The 17,318-nt window shown below is 35.0% G+C and overlaps 1 protein-coding gene across 1 annotated transcript in view; it reads left to right on the top strand.

Moving 5' to 3' along the window:
- Nucleotides 1-16,558, top strand: part of LOC106883701 (plasma membrane calcium-transporting ATPase 4) — a 291,531-nt gene extending 274,973 nt beyond the window's left edge. Inside the window, exons 15-20 of the mRNA XM_089360610.1 lie at nucleotides 3,681-3,919; nucleotides 4,059-4,201; nucleotides 7,893-8,014; nucleotides 9,155-9,337; nucleotides 12,244-12,438; nucleotides 16,316-16,558. Of these exons, the coding sequence (XP_089216736.1) occupies nucleotides 3,681-3,919; nucleotides 4,059-4,201; nucleotides 7,893-8,014; nucleotides 9,155-9,337; nucleotides 12,244-12,438; nucleotides 16,316-16,558 (1,125 nt within the window). The remainder of the gene's footprint in view (nucleotides 1-3,680; nucleotides 3,920-4,058; nucleotides 4,202-7,892; nucleotides 8,015-9,154; nucleotides 9,338-12,243; nucleotides 12,439-16,315) is intronic.
- The last annotated feature ends 760 nt before the right edge of the window (nucleotides 16,559-17,318 follow it).

Genomic DNA, 17,318 nt, shown 5'->3' on the forward strand with positions numbered 1-17,318 from the left:
TTTAGACAAGTGAATGATGGTGATGATACCTTGTGACTGAAAATGGGTAGACAGAAACTGTAAAGAAGTCTGTCTTGTGGATTGTACCCAGAATTCAAAAGATGCAGCCTTGTCGCACACTGTGTCTTGCTGGTTCTGCCTGGTGATTACAGAGAATACATGTGTATGAAACGCTTAGCTATTTACATATCAATTTAGGTGTAGGTAATTCAATTGAACAACTGAATCCTCATTGTCCAAATAATATAAATTCACTACCATCACACATACACACATTAAATCAGGCTGAGTAAAAAGTAAGCAACGTTTTGAATCATGAAATTCACCACAATATATTTCAGCAATACGGCAATTTTATTCATCAAAATAAGTACCATTACAATCAACACACTTTTGCCAATGAGTTACAAGTTTGTTTATTCCGGTAACATAAAAATCTGGAGTTCTGGAGCTGATGAACTTTTTGAACACACTTCCAGTATCGGTTTGACTTTTGAACTCCTTCTCTTGTAGGAAACCATCAAGGTGCTTGAAAAAGTGGTAGTCAGTAGGAGAATGGTCTGGGGGAATAAGCTAGGTGGAGAAGAACTTCATAGCCAAGTTCCCTCAATTTCTAGAGCATCATTAATGAAATGTGTGGTTGAGTATTGTCATGAAGAACGATTGGTCCTCTTCTGTTGACCAGTCTGGAACGGAAAAGTAGCAGATTTTTTATTCATTTTGGCAATTTCATGGCAATGTTTCTGCAGTTATGGTTTTTCTGGGTTTTAAGAAGTTATAGTGGATGAGTCCAGCAGTACACCACCAAACAGTCACCATAACCTTCTTTTTAAAGAGCTCAGGTTTATGGCAGGTTTTCAGTGCTTCATTTTGGTCCAACCACTGTGAAGAATCCACTTTTCATCACAAGTAACAATATGGTTGAGAAATGGATCGGTCTGGTTATCGAAAAGAGGTGATGAGCAAATTTCATATCCGCACATTTTCTGATTTTCATTCAAATCGTGTGGTACCCAATTTTCGAGCGTTTTTGATTTTCTAATCACATGCACCATTTTGAGCGTGGCCGTTGCCAGTACCGCCTGACTGGCCTTCGTGCGGGTGACACGTAAAAGCACCCACTACACTCTCTGAGTGGTTGGCGTTAGGAAGGGCATCCAGCTGTAGAAACTCTGCCAAATCAGATTGGAGCCTGGTGTAGCCATCTGGTTTCACCAGTCCTCAGTCAAATCGTCCAATCCATGCTAGCATGGAAAGCAGATGTTTTACGATGATGATGATGATGCAAATGGTTGCAGGCAGTTTTCTGGCTAACTTGAAGTTCTTTTGTCAGTTCTCTAGTGGTTTACATGGATCTTTCTCAATGACAGTTTTTAATTGACCATCATCGATGACAGATGGGCGTCCACTACACTCACAATCTTCAAGCTCAGGTGTCCACTGCAAAATCATTTAAACCATTTTCAAGCTGACCACTCACTGGTCATTTCCTCACCAAACATTTCGTTGATATCGCGAGCAGTTTCAGCTGCTGTACATCCTTTTTTAAAGTTGGATAGCAAAATTGCTCAAATATCGCACTTTGACAGTTCCATTTCAGATGCTTGTAACAATGGTGAAAAAAAATCAATGTTAATATATTGGTGCATTTGGGCAAGTCTATGTCTGTATTATCAGACAATTGCAAAAAAAAAATTTTTTTTTTAAAATCCATAACTGCAAAAATCCAGCACAAATACTTCATGGTTCAAAGTGTTGCTTACTTTTTATTCAACCTGATATTATAGAGAGAGAGAGGGTGAAAACTCTGTCTGTCCTACTTTTCAGTTACCACTGTGACAAAATATATTTAACAGCACAAACAAGGAAAGAATTAACATGCCGCAACAAATGTAAAAACAACAGAAATCTATCAGGAATGACAGAAAATTTTAAGACAACAATGTAAATTTTATTACATAAATAAACCAAAACATTGCAGAGATAGTTTAGATATAGCAGACAAAGAAAATTTGGCATTTTGGAGACTAATGCTGATTCAACCAAATCAGATACATATGTCAGACCATTTGCACCATATTTCCTAGAATTTCTAGGTAACAATGTTGAAATGGAAGCAGAATTTTACATTTTCCTCTGATCTATTTTCTTCTTGCATAATGCATAATTTTTCTTAACTTATTAAAATTTGGTAACTTGCTACTAATGTTATATGTCCAGTAATCTCAGAATTATTGAGTTGGCACAGCTTGTTATCTTATAAAAATATTTTTTACATAAAAGGCCTTTTTAACCATTTAAGGATACATAAAACTCTGTTATACTCACTTTCATATATTTTTTTTTTTTATATTATTGATTTCTAAGACTGTAAAAGAATAAGTTGTCACACTTCTACCAGCTTGTTACTGACATGATTCCATTTCTATTCCAGATGTAGTAGAGGTGTGTTAATGACCAAGACTAAAAGTGTAATGAAACTTGTTGACTTTTAGTTAATATAATTAAGAAATAAACCATGGTCTAGTTTGCTTTTCATTCTTTCAGGAATCAATGAAATAAGTACCAGTTGCACATTTCAATCATTGTAATCAACTTACTACACCCTTCAAAATTGTTGACCTTGTGCCAAAATTAGAAAAAATTATTAAGAAATAAACAAGAATGTTAGAGTTTTGGAAGTGTTCTTAAATGGCCAAAATTACTTCTATGATTTAATTGTTTCTGCTTCATCAGATGGCTTTCACAGTCATAGCTGGGTGGTTAAGAAATGTGCTTCTCAACTATATGGTTTGGAGTTCGGTTCAGCTACACAGCATCTTGGTCAAGTTTTCTACTACCTCAGGCCTACCAATACCTTGTGCATGAATTTTGTAAAAGGAAAGTGTATGGAAGCCAGTCCTCTGTGTGTGTGACTTAGTGTTTGTGTTTGACTCTCACCACTTGATAGCTACATTGGTTTGTTCATCTCCCTATGACTTAACAGTTGGGCAAAAAAAAAAGAGACTGATAGAATAGATATCTGACTCAAATTAAGTACTGATGGTGATGATCAACTAAACCCTTCAAGGTGGTGCCCCAGCATGGCCACAGGCACCTGACTGAGGTATAACAGAATAAAATCTCAAGCCAGTTTGTTTGCCAATGAAATGTCAAGTTAGTTTCATAATTATATAATTTTCTTTTGTCTGTGTTTTTTTTTCTTTTTTGGATTGGTGGGGGTTGTCAACAGATGCTCCCAAGCAAACAACTCTAGACTTGTTTTTTAAAAAGAAATCTACAAGTGCTTGTGAATCAGCAATTGCGTCTACAAGTGATGGTGTACACTAGTCTAGTGCAAGTGAAAGTGATTCAGAAAACAATTATAATAATAATAATATTTCTTATTATCAATGATCTTGACATTCTTTTTATTTTACATAAAATATTCTTTATATTCCTCTGTTGTTTTATTGCCATTTATTTATGGGTATTATAAATTTTATAGGTAAAATATTTTTCTATGAACGAATTACGATTTATAGCTTTGCTACTATGGGGAATTATTGATCTGTTTTACAAGTTTTTGCTGTACAAGTGGTCTCCTGGAACAAATGAACTTGTATATCAAGACATTACTGTATATATATTTCATTTATATCCATTTCTATTTCATTTTTTTTTTCTTTTTCTTTTTTTAGCTAAGTAAAGATGCCTCCACGTTACCAACACAAATTGGTAATAAGACTGAATGTTCACTTCTAGGCTTTGTATTGGATTTGGGACAAGATTATGATGCCTTGAGAGAAGAAACTCCCGTTGATAAAATCTATAAAATTTATACCTTCAACTCTGTTCGAAAATCTATGAGTACAGTACTAAAGCTTGAAGAAGGATTTCGGTTATATACAAAAGGAGCATCTGAAATTGTCTTAAAAAAGTAAGTTAATTGCTTTTTGTTTTGTACAATGTTTTTAAAAAATGTACCAACAAAAAAAAAAAATACATGAACTAGTGTAAGTAAAGATTATTTAGATGTAATAATTTCCTTAATAAAATTTTTTAATTTCTTTTACAAGGTGTGACTTTATTCTTGGGCATGATGGAAATCCCAAACCTTTTTCGCTTCAAGACCAGGAAGATATGGTGGCAAATGTTATTGAGCCAATGGCTAATTATGGTCTGAGAACTTTGTGCTTGGCATTTAAACATTTTGTTCATGGTAAGGAAAATTTTTTTTTTCGTTTACATTCTTGAATTATGGTCTAGATTATCATTTATAAAAGCAGATTACTGTTGATATTCTGAAGTCAGTTAGTAACACAGGATACACTATGTAATTGTGGAAGAAACAAAACAAAGACATGAGACAGGAAAACAACCAAAGTTCACTGTTGCAGATTCAATAAAACTTCAGTGAATCAACACCATGCAGACCAATCAGCCTCTTATACACACCTTCAAAAATCCTAGAGAAACTCAATTGGAATCTTTCTCAGATTTCCCACCCACATATTCCTCTTTCCAACTCACTACATGTAAGCAGACTATTGCATTCAACCACCACACTACCCACTACTTTTACAAATAAAATGCATGATGGCTTCAGTACTAACCCCTCTCTTGCCCCTACATGCACACACACACACACACACACACACACACATGCACATAATCCTAATTACCATTTACATTGACAACACATTTAACTCTGTTTTGCATTACCCAGTCATACAAAAAAAATGTCCAACACCTATTCAAGAAACAACACAAAATGATGGCTATCAAACCTGTGTAATAATAACAGCACCACATTCAGAATTTTGGAATTTGTCTTACGGAGTGCCACAGTTATCCATCCTCTCACCCACTCTTCTTAATCTATATAAGTGCAGCCTTGCTGCACCTCTACAGAAAATATACATAACCTCATTAGCAGATGAATGTCATCACTCTCACATCTCAACACAGTTGCACAACTATTCCAACCTTACATCTATAACAAAGAATCCTTACTCCAAAACAACAGACTTGTAGAGGTCCAACTACCAAATTTACCATCTTTCCCGTCTTCTCAAAAAACAGTAATTGCAACCATCCATTCCATTTAGCAATTTACCACACACACAGAAAAAAAAAATTGCAAGAGATTACATATATACTACCTCTACCACAGTCACAGAACATTAAGACAATATAGTAAAGAAAGCAAGACAATGTCATAATGTACTTAGAGTACATACAGGAACAGCATTTTACCAACAACAATAATTAGTAAACCAATATGTTAGATCCATTTTGAAATATATGTGGCCCTCAATTTTTCTAAAATAGACTCTTATAAATTACAGAGGTCATAAAACATATGTTGCCTCATCACACATTGTTCACAAGCCACACAACAGATCATAAATACTAGGCATAGCAGACCACCAAGACTTACAAAGGGCAACATTTATTACCACAGCAGATTTTAATATTTGCACTCTTAGCTGCTACAGGTACAGTCACACTCGGGTATATTTACAACACCACCATCACACTACTTTCTGCATACTAATACAATATCATCCTAAATTACTATCTCACCTTTTCAGTCATCTTTCACATATAAACATTGAAAGAGCTGTGTTATCAATAGTCTTAAGAACCTCCTAAACTCAACTGAGATGCACATCACCATTGATAAAAGCAAAGGACCAACAACTGCTATGATCTAAATGAGTTTACTTTGTCCACCTCTACTCTGGCCACTTACCAGAATATACAGGTGTACAGAAATAAACAGAACAGTAGAGAGAGCACATGGTTTGTTTGTCACCCTGTAGGATTAATCATTACCACGACATGTCAAAGTGTGCAGTAAGGTCTCTTGTTGAACAAAGTTATCGGGTGCAAAAGACCAGGGGTCCCTTCAGCTGACTTTTTGTATGCCTTGGATCTGCTTGTTTACAGCTAACCTGGTTTGTTTTAAACAGCAACTATTTTGTCATAGTTGAGATACTGATATGATTTTGATTTTCTGTTTTCAATACTCAAACGATGATGATGATGATAATGATGACTGAAATTGCTTATTGAAAATACTGGCCACCAACATATCTTCTTTATTCAATGCTCATATTAACACTTTAGCATCTAAACCAATCACAGATGACCTAAATATTCTACCTGTTTTACATTCAAATTGGCCAGATCCAACCCCTTACACCTACCCTTCAATGTAACAATCACGCCATCAAAATCTTGAAGTTATGAGATGATGCATGATTAATTCAAAACAATGTGGATAAATATGCATTACATTTGGCATTACATAAATAAGCTTTATATTAGATCGAGTAATCTGAATGCTGAAGGATTCAATTCATTCAGCATCACACTTTGTAATCATAAGGTCTTTTTACTCTGAGAGAAAAATTCATTTTATGCCAATAGAGATAACATCTTTCCCTCCTTTTTATTACAAGCACTTCCAGCACTAATTAGGTTACTTAATTCTTAACATCCTGTTGAAGTGAAGAGTCCAACCCTTTGAAGATATGGAACAGAAACGAATGATAGAAGAAAGGATTAGAGTTTTCTCCCTTACATTTGAGAATACCTCACTTCTTCCAAATTAATTGTAAAGAAGGTTATGCTTTTTGTGATATCTTTTTTTCAGGATTACCACAACTTCTACGTAGCTATCTGAGCAGTTCATGAATTTCATAGGTGCTTTGTGCATAGAAATCTTACTTCCTTGTCAAATCTTCTATTGCATTATTTATGTAATATTTGTATAACGCTTGCTTGCAATGATACATTGTACAGGTTTAATTAACTTTCTTCTTAATTATCAAGTAAGGCTATTTTTCTGGTGGCACTGAGTACTTTTACTCTCAGTTGCTAACTTGCACTTTAGTCTTTTATATCTTTGTACTCTAGATCATTCTTCTTAGTGTAGATCTTTCTCTGCTTCTCTTAAATTCTCCAATAAGAACCAAGTCATCTTGGTATAAAAACCCCTATGAACATCTATTCATGAACTCTTGTGTTTTTCCTAAAATTAAAAAACTGAAAGCAGAGCACTGTTGAACCTCTAAATAAACTAAAATCCTATTTCAGCCTGCTACCAATCCTAACTATAAGAGAGCACTCACATACTTAGCTTACACAGCTCTCACAAACCATTTACTCTTACTGAGCTTTCTCAGTACCCAGGCAAATGTATTTCCCAGATTGATGAATACATTCAAAATAATGTGGTGTGTTCCTTTCTTGCAGTCATTTCACTGGAAATAATTCTCTTGCTTCTGTTGTAAATCCTTTTTTCCTCTCAGCAATTGAATTTATCAAATTTCCCTATGGACAAATTTTGCTAGTTTAGGCCAACATTGTTTTCTTCAGATTCTGCATTTTTTTCCTATTCTAATCAGATATTGTCTTTTATTTTTCATATCCATACTTAGACACACACACACAGAGCTTTGTATACTTATTGTCTGAAAAATAAAATCTAATATAGTTATGCTTTCATTAAGTAAGGAATGTTGAATTTCAACATAATGCAAAGTCATAAATTTAAGGTAAGGAGTAAAGTTAATTAAATCAATTGCAGTAACTTGGTGGGACATTATTTTTTTTTATCTGCATCCCATCTCCCAGAATGGTAATAGGCACCATTGACTTAGATAGGATTTGAATCCAAAACATAAAGGGTTGTAACTAAATGCACCTAAGGCATTCTATCTGACAACTGGATGATTCTGCCTATTCATGTGGCCATTAAATTAAAAATACTTACCAAAAAACAAATGTTCACTTGTTTAGTGCAATAAATGTTTTTTTTTTTTTGTTTTGTTTTTTTAATTTTTGAGTGCAATATTAGAAGAAAATAATATTTATCAACTCTTGAAAATGTCAATTTCCAGGACCTGCCAAGGAAAATGAAACTCATTATGATGAAGAACCTAACTGGGAAAAAGAAGATGAAATTATTCGAGGACTGACTTGTATTGCTGTTGTTGGTATTGAAGATCCCGTACGAAGTGAGGTTAGTATATTTACAATAGCATATGTCAATATTAATTTATCTCCTTTTAACCATTATAGAAATAGCTAATAGTGCCAACAGAAATGCTTTTGTTGATATTCAATCAAGTCTTTTTACAGAACAGATATTTGTCTCCTATTCCAAAATTTCCTCTGAACTGGAGATCTGCCTAACAATGGTTAATTTCTCTAATGGATTTAATGAATTTATATCTTTTCCAAGTTGATAGACAGAAGTAAATAGATTCCACTTGTCTGTCGGGTGTAAATTCACAATAATCCAATTGATCTCAGGCAAATGTGTTTTCCATATTGATAAATGCACACATTCAAAGTGATGTGGTGTGTTCCTTTATTGCAGCCATTTCACTGGAAATAATTCTCTTGCTTATGTTGTAGATTCTTCACTCCTCTCAGCAATTGAATTTATCAAATTTTTCTATGAACTAATTATTGCCAATTTATGCCAACATTGTTGTCTTCAGATTTTCTGCAGACATAATTGTGTGGTTAAGAAGTTCACTTTCCAACTACATGGTTTCTGATTCAGTCCTACTGTGTTGTACCTAATATGTTCTATAGCTTCAGGTCAACCAAAGTCTTGTGTGTGTTTATAGTTGTGACTGCCACCATCCTACAAGCAGTATCATTCATTTCCAGTTCTCCATGAAAAACATATCTGGACAAGGATAAATATTACCCTACTTGGAAACAGTGGACTGATGACAGGAAGAGCATCCAGCCATAGAAAATTTACCTCAACAAATTCTGTTTGACCTGTGCAAGCATGGAAAAGTGAACATTAAAATAATGATGATGGTGGACACAAAATATTCTATGAAATGCATCATCTCTAACATCTTTGAAATTTTAAATTTATATTTTTCTCTTCTAACTGAATATTATACCAGAGAAATAAGTTGTTCCCAAATTACTGTTTTGGATCCTTCATTTACCATGTTTTTATGTAATAAAATAAATGACTGGGTGCTTGCAGAAGGATAAGTGCCAAGAAATATTAGTTTAGGATGAGTCATGGAAATGCTATGTATGATGGTTAAATAACTTGAGGAAATTATTGCTGACTAGTGTAATCAATGCCACCTGAATGATGGATGTCTTTTGTTTTTTATTTTTCTAGGTTCCTGGTGCCATAAAGAAATGTCAAGAGGCTGGTATCACCGTAAGAATGGTAACCGGGGACAACGTTAACACAGCACGATCAATTGCCGCAAAATGTGGTATTCTTCGCCCTGGTGAAGAATTCCTGGTGATTGAAGGCAGAGAATTTAACCATAGAATCAGAGATCCAGCTACTGGCGAGGTTAGTCTAGTTTTCTTTAAGCTGATTCTTTTCACTTTAAGTTCATTTATCAATGCTTAAATATATACTTGATATAATTAAAAGTTTGGATAATGGTGCTTGGAGGTTTCGTTATTTTAGTTCATCATATTCATTTATTTTCCTATAAACCAAATTAAAGCATACAAAATAATATGCCATCCGAAGACCGCAACTGCTTTTTGTAGTTTCAACTTATGTTTGAAGGAGTTTAGCTTTTGTCCCCTGAAACAATGATTCTTTAAGAAAAAGCAGTCATTATGTCAGTGGTGTTGATATATACAAGGGGGTGCTGAAAAGTTCCTGACTTTAGGTAAAAGAAAATACAGGAGGATCAGTCAATAATTTTATTCAAATTATCCCCCTCTCGGATTCATACACTTATTGCAGTAGTCCTTCAGTTTTACTAAGCCCTGTAAAAGAACTCGGAAGGTTGAACCTCCAATTAGGCGTTTTATGATACCCTTAAAACCAGGAACTTTTCAGTACCCCCTTGTATAAACTGGTTGGGGTGGGATATTCCCTTCAGCAATGGACAAAGAAAAAAATTAAAACTTTGGAGTGCCTATGGTAGCTTAAGCTGCAAAACCACTTCAGTGATTGTTATTTTTGTATTGTTAATAATATAAAAGGTTTCAGTTTTTACCATAAAAAACAAACAAGGGAATAACTTAATTTGGAATCTCCACAGTGACCAGTACCAAATAGCAAAGAAATTCCTATACCACTGATTACCTCTGTGCCTGACCTCCCTTTTTCAGATGTTGAAAAAATGATTGTATAGATTGTAATGGTGAAAATAAATATGCAGTATGCTTATTGACACAAAAGCAACTCCCCAAGAAAAAAAACTTTACGACCTGATATGAGACTTCAGTTTTTGAAAGCAGTCCCTGAACCTAAGCATCCAGGCTAAAAGAAAACTGCTACAACCAGAAGTGAAAGTAACAGCTTAGCAAAAAAGAGAGGAGGCACTTCTTCCTCACTTCAGCTAAGATGAAGATATTTTCTACTACAATAGCATCCCTGGGCTTCTTCTCCAAATGGGACTACCAGAATATCAACCACGAGATTGGCGACCTTTTATAGACAGCTCCACCAGAACATTGAAATGTATTTTTATTACACAATGAAATCTGCTAGGCATCTTTATCAGTTGCTCATTCAATTAAAAATGTCAAAATTCTCTAAGAGAAACACTGCATGAGCACTACTAGTCTATTTGCTTTGATTTAAGGATGGTGAATTTCTATCTTGGACAGCAAAACAGCTATATGAAATAACTTTGTTTCATGAGCAGTGGCAGCTCATAGATAAAATGAGTTGGGGGTACTGCTTCAGAAAATTTTTAGTCGTTTTAATATTATGTTAAAGGAAACAAACATACAAAAAGAATAGTTATACATAAACTTGATTGGTTTGCGTTTGATTGTAGTGTGCTTAATTTGTTCACTGAACACCACTGTAAATACCCCTTGTTTTTCAAAAATCCCCCCTAAATCACAGAATAAAGGGGGAAAAATCTGCCCTATTTTTCAAATCCTGATGCTGAAAGCAGGATAATAATCTAATTCTATACTTTATCACATTCAAGAATATAAACACATTTTTAAGCACAACACATGCATAGTCAAAAAGAAACACTACCTTTTACTGGCACTGCTCTCTGTCCCTAGCCTGAAGTTTCCTATCTCGGACATGCGAGCATGTACACAACAGCCAAACACCACATCGCTGGAATTGTGAAGCACACAGTTCTATACAAGGATTTTTGTATTTTTTTCCATAACCTAGGGAATGGCTATTGACATTAAGCTTAAGGATTATATAATGTACAAGTATAAAGGAAGAATTAAAGAAAAAAAAGGACTCATCATATTGAATGTCGTCAACAATATCAAAATAGTGGGTACTGCAGTTCCACAGTGCCTCTACACAAACCGCCACTGTTCATTAGCGGAAAATGACCTGGATTTCAAGGGAGACAATTGCAGTAGGGACAGTGAACATCATTAATGAATCTTTAATTCAAAAAGAAAACATCATTTGTCATCCCCTCTATAGCAGACTTGAACAGCTGAAGCAATTTGCCAAAAGTTTGGACAATGATGATGTTTGCATTTGCAGATCGTTCCTGGACTTGAGAATTCAAAAACTAAAAGGAAGAATGAGAATATTTTTTGCTTCCTCATATTTGTAAACTCATTGTAGATTCTAGTCTTCTGAAATAACTACTTGGGCATTTTCCAGAGAATCTTGAAGATTTCAGTGAGGAACAAAGGGAGAGATTCCACCAGGATATAAGAATGATAAACAAAAGGTATCAAGGCAGATGGGACAGACACATGATGACAGGCTCGTGCTGAACCCTTCAGCATGAATGTCCTGCTAAACCACACACACACAAAAAATCATAGTTTTTTTTAAGGGATTGATTGATATATTTTGATATATTTAATTGCATATTGTCGTGTAGACTATTATTGCATAAGATGCCATAAAATATTTTGCTTATTTTTTTCATGATTTTTAGTGTTACAATGTGGTATTTCTTTTGGCATTTTATGTCAGTAGGTTCTGATGTTTTATTAAAAATTAAAATATTTTTAATTCCATCATGCAGTATGAAATAAATACATAAAACTCAGTTCAGCAACTATCATAAAAATGATGGGGGATCAGAAGGCTAACAATGATAAATTCTCAAATGTAGGGTCTTCAATTATGTTAAGCACTGGTGCCAATCTGGAAAAACTGATGCCATATTCAGATTCAGCACCCCAAACCTGTCCTAAAATCACTTCAATGAATTTGACAATGCAAATAATGTTGATTATTGTTGTTTCCTATGTGAAAACTTTTCATTATAATCTTATTTTATCCTTTAGGTTAAGCAGGAACTGTTTGATCAAGTATGGCCTCAATTGAGAGTCTTGGCAAGATCTTCCCCACAAGATAAATATACTTTGGTAAAAGGCATCATTGACAGTCGAATTAATGCCAACAGAGAGGTAGTTGCTGTCACAGGAGATGGCACAAATGATGGACCTGCTTTGAAAAAAGCTGATGTCGGTTTTGCTATGGTAATAATATTTCACATTCTTCAAAGATATTTTCTGAAGTTTGCATCAAATGTTGAGTGAATGTTGTTGAACTTGTACTATTAGTATGAAGAAACAAATACTGCTTAAGTTTGTAGGGCATTGGTAAGTAGCCCACCTTAATTCCAGACAGTTCTTATAACATCTAAATAATTTTTCACTTCAACATTACCAGTGTAACTTCCATATTTCTATTAAGGTATATATTTCTGTTGATATATGTATATATATATATATATTGTCAATGAATCATATATCCGAAAAAGAAGCACGCTCTAAAGTACAGAGTAATAATGTATTTATATGTAGTTAAATCTATGTCCGTTCATAGAGTGACCAATGGTTTCACATCCACAAATGGCTTAGCCCCATGGACATCTCATCAGACTCTAAAGCCAAAGACAAATGTAACTTTTGTCTTTGGCTTTAAAGTCTGACAAGACATCTATGGAGTTAAACTCTTTTTAGATGCGAAACCATTGGTCACTCTATGACTGGACATAGATTTAACTACATATATATATATTCTTTTATATGTTTCAGCCCTGAGGATGTGGCCATGCTGGGGCACTATCAATGTAATCACCTTTTGATTGGTCGATTCTATGTGATTGGCTTTTGGTGAAGGAGGGAGTGCGATACCACTGCCCTCTTTTGAGTTTCCTGCCTTGATATTGATTCATCTGGGATTTTGGATAGCAAGAGGTCAAGTTGTTTCTTGAAACCATCTACCCCGACTCCATGGAGATCCCTCAGATGCTTCAGCAAGGCGTTAAATAGCTGCAGTCCCTTGAATCCCAAGCAATTGCAGTACATGGTCCTCGCCTTAGATGAGACAGCTGGAACTTATGAAACAGTGCAGTGACGTCCAATTCGAGGTCTGGTATAACTCTCAAGTCCAAAATTTGGTGCCAGCCCTTCCAGTATCTTCCACACCTATATCACTGCATACCTCTCCTGTTTTCGCTTCAGGGAGTAGAGTTGTAGCTCTCTCAGTCTCTCCCAGTTGTTCAGCTGTTCCATTGATGCAATCTTCTTCATGTAGTATCGCTGAACCACCTCAAGTTCTGCTATTAATCCTACACTGTAAGGTGACTACAGTTGAGAGAAGTAGTCCAGATGGCTGAGGATAAATGTCCTCCATAGGACCAGCATAGTTTCCTGGTCCCTTGTTCTGAAGGATCTCAGAATCCATCAAGCCATTTGCCTGCACACTGCCACCATCTTGGTGATATGCATGTGAAACGAGGCATCATTGCTCATATGAATCCCAAGATCACACGTGATTCTAGGATTGCCACTCCTTTTGGTCCAGAGTATCATTGTTGTATATCTAGGCTTACCTTCCACTCCCTAATCCTGTTCTCTAGACCCTGTGCCACTGCATCATTGCTCTTCATCAGCTTCCAACCTGTGTGTTCCACAGTCCTCAGTCAAACCTGGCCAGTCCTCAGTCAAACCGTCCAACCTAAGCCAGCATGCAAAGCGGACGTTAAACGATGATGATGATATATATATACATATATATATATATATATATATATATATATATATATATATATATATAAACACATATATATATACACACACACACACACATATATATATATATATATATATATATATATATATATATATATATATATATATTTAAATATAAATAAGAGGAGAGACCACCAAGTGGATTCCTTGTATGCTAAAAATAGACATCAAACCGTTCTACCCTTAAAAATGTGTTATTTTTTATGGTAGGATTGTTTGACATCTATTTTTAGCATACAAGGGATCCACTTAGTGGACTCTCCCCTTATTTACATATGCTGACCACTGGTTTAAATTGGTATCATTTAATAATATTAATTTCTACCCTTATTATATATATATATATATAGGGGCAGGACTGGCTGTGGTAAGTAGCTTGCTTACTAACCACATAGTTCCGGGTTCAGTCCCGCTGCATGGCACCTTGGGCAAGCATCTTCTACTACAGCCTCTGGCCAACCAAAGCCTTGTGAGTGGATTTGGTAGAAGGAAACTGAAAGAAGCCCATATATATGTGTGTGTCTATGTTTGTGTGTCTGTGTTTACGTCCCCGTAACTTACAGGTTTGGCAAAAGAGATCAATAGAATAAGTACTAGGCTTGCAAAGAATAAGTCCTGGGGTCGATTTGCTCAACTAAAGGTCGTGCTCCAGTATGGCCACAGTCAAATGACTAAAACAAATAAAAGAATATATATATATATATATATATATATATATATACACTAGTGTTATAATCCGATTTCATTCGAGTCCACTTGGGCCACATTTTAAAGATGAGGAATTTTGCCCTAGTGGCCACACCTTTCAATTGAGCAAACTCTTCCATACACTCTTAACATAGGTGTACAAATTTTCAAGTCAATCCGACCACATTTACTAACACTTTTGCATGCACAACTGCTCGTGAGACAACATCCGCCCTTTTCACAAATATATAGTAGATATACACACACATATATGAGTGGCTGTGTGGTAAGTAGCTTGCTTACCAACTACATGGTTCCGTATTCGGTCCCACTGCGTGATACCTTGGGCAAGTTTTTTCTACTATAGCCTTGGGCCGACCAAAGCCTTGTGAGTGGATTTGGTAGGCGGAAACTGGAAGAAGCCCATCATATATATATATATATATATATATATATATATATATATACACACACACACATACATAGAATCAGAAGTGTGAATGTTTGTGTTCAAAAACAGAAAAAGAAAGCTGGGAAATATCTGTGGGAATGAGAAATATAGCCAGAGAAGTGGGTTGCAAAACAGAAGAATGAGAGTTGCTAGACAGACGAACATTACAGAACATGTATTCAAGAGAAGATAACTCGCGTAACACCTATTTTTGTAGCATATCATAGTTACAAGATCATTTCGATGTCAGTTAAAAATTTAACATATTTAATGAGGCTGTAATTCTTCTGTAAATCTGGTATCTGTGTATGAGGTGTCAATGCTTTCCTGATTTCTCTCCCTTACATTTACGAAATTATGAGAATGTAGTTTACTAGTATTTCTGTCTGTGATATGTAATCCAAACTTCACTACATCAGATTAAAGAAACAAACTAACTGCTAATCATTATTGACCTGTATACAAATCCACAGATTCTATTGGTGATGTTTAATGAAATATGTCAAGTTGTGAAATACAGCCTAGGTAATATGAAAAGAAGGCAGGTGCACCTATGCATTCTGATTCCAGATAACCAATTAATCACAGTCGATACTCATGCCAATTTCTCAATAAGCAGGAACTCTGCTTACAACTTTGTTGCTATTAACACTGCATCTTCAACAAATATAACACCAACAAACTCCATGAAGATTTTTCTTGTTGAATAGATGACAAGATAGATGAAACGGCCTTTTAATCTTTTGTGCTTTACTCAGTACCTTAAAATGGGTCTTGTTGGGGCCTCTACAAGATCAAGTGTTGGGTATCATATGACATAATGGTTGGATACGCCAGTAACAGATTCTAACATCATCTTTTTCTAAAACAGTTAGTAGTCTCCATGGTCAGATTGACACATGCAGTTTCTATTAAATCAGACACATTTTTCAATATGATAACATATCTATAGATATTTCTATGTATGAGAAGCAAGAATATTTTGAATAAAATGTCTGTTTATAAGATTGTTGAATTGGTTGGAAATATAATTAATTAATGATGAAGATAATGTTAACTCAAACAATTTTATAGAGAAAGAACTATCAATATGTCTGTAAAATTATCCTAGTTTCAAAGAAAGAAAATGTTATGTATTCTTATTCATTGCTATTTCTATTTTGTTTATCTTCTTTCCAGGGCATTTCTGGAACTGATGTTGCTAAAGAAGCCTCAGACATCATCTTAACTGATGATAATTTCACTAGTATTGTAAAAGCTGTGATGTGGGGTCGTAACGTATATGACAGTATTGCCAAGTTCTTACAATTTCAACTGACTGTCAACGTAGTTGCTGTATTAGTTGCTTTCTTTGGAGCCTGCACTATAAATGTAAGTATTCCATTACCCTATGCAGTTTTATTAAATTTATTTTTTTACTAACTAATTTGTAATAGATCTTAGCAATATCAATTTATTGTATTTTGAAAGTGAGGATTCATGAAAATTATGAATTCAAGTTATACATATTAATACATTTTTAAAGACACCAAAATTCATATAAATTTGATTGAAAATTACATTGATAGGTTGTTTATAAAAAAAAAATTGAATTTTCATACATTGCCATCATCATTTATTGTCCATTTTCCATGCTGGCATGGGTTAGATGGTTTACCGGAAGTTGGCAAGTCAGAGAGCTGCATCAGGCTCCAGTTGTCTGTTTTGGCATGATTTCCACAGCTGAATTCCCTTCCTAACACCAACCACTTTACAGAATGCACTGGGTGCTTTTTACATGGCACCAGTAGGGTTGCCAAGTAACTTGCAAGACAAAGACCTCTTAGTTAAGAGAAAGAGTCGAACCGAGGGAAGTGGCTGTGTGCTAGGCAAGAGGTTAGAGAATGATAGCGGAACAGGGATAGTTGTTTTATTATAGAAGAAATACTTGGCCACCCTAATAGTTAGGATGAGAGTTAGAGAGAAAGATAGTCAGAGTAAGAAAGAGAGAGAAATAGATGGTGCTGGAGATGTATTGAGGCCTTACCCACAGTGAACAATGGAGTGGTATAAGTAGTACAAAGGTGGATAGTGGGGATTGTTCCATAAGAGTGTAAGGGGATCTGTTTAGAGATGGGGAAGACATGACTAGCAAGTGATGGTGAGGGAAATTGGAGAGGCGAGGGGGTGTAAGGAAGAATGA

This window comes from Octopus bimaculoides, chromosome 11 (assembly GCF_046866305.1).
Source record: "Octopus bimaculoides isolate indiv1 chromosome 11, ASM4686630v1, whole genome shotgun sequence".
NCBI classification, from domain to species: domain Eukaryota; kingdom Metazoa; phylum Mollusca; class Cephalopoda; order Octopoda; family Octopodidae; genus Octopus; species Octopus bimaculoides.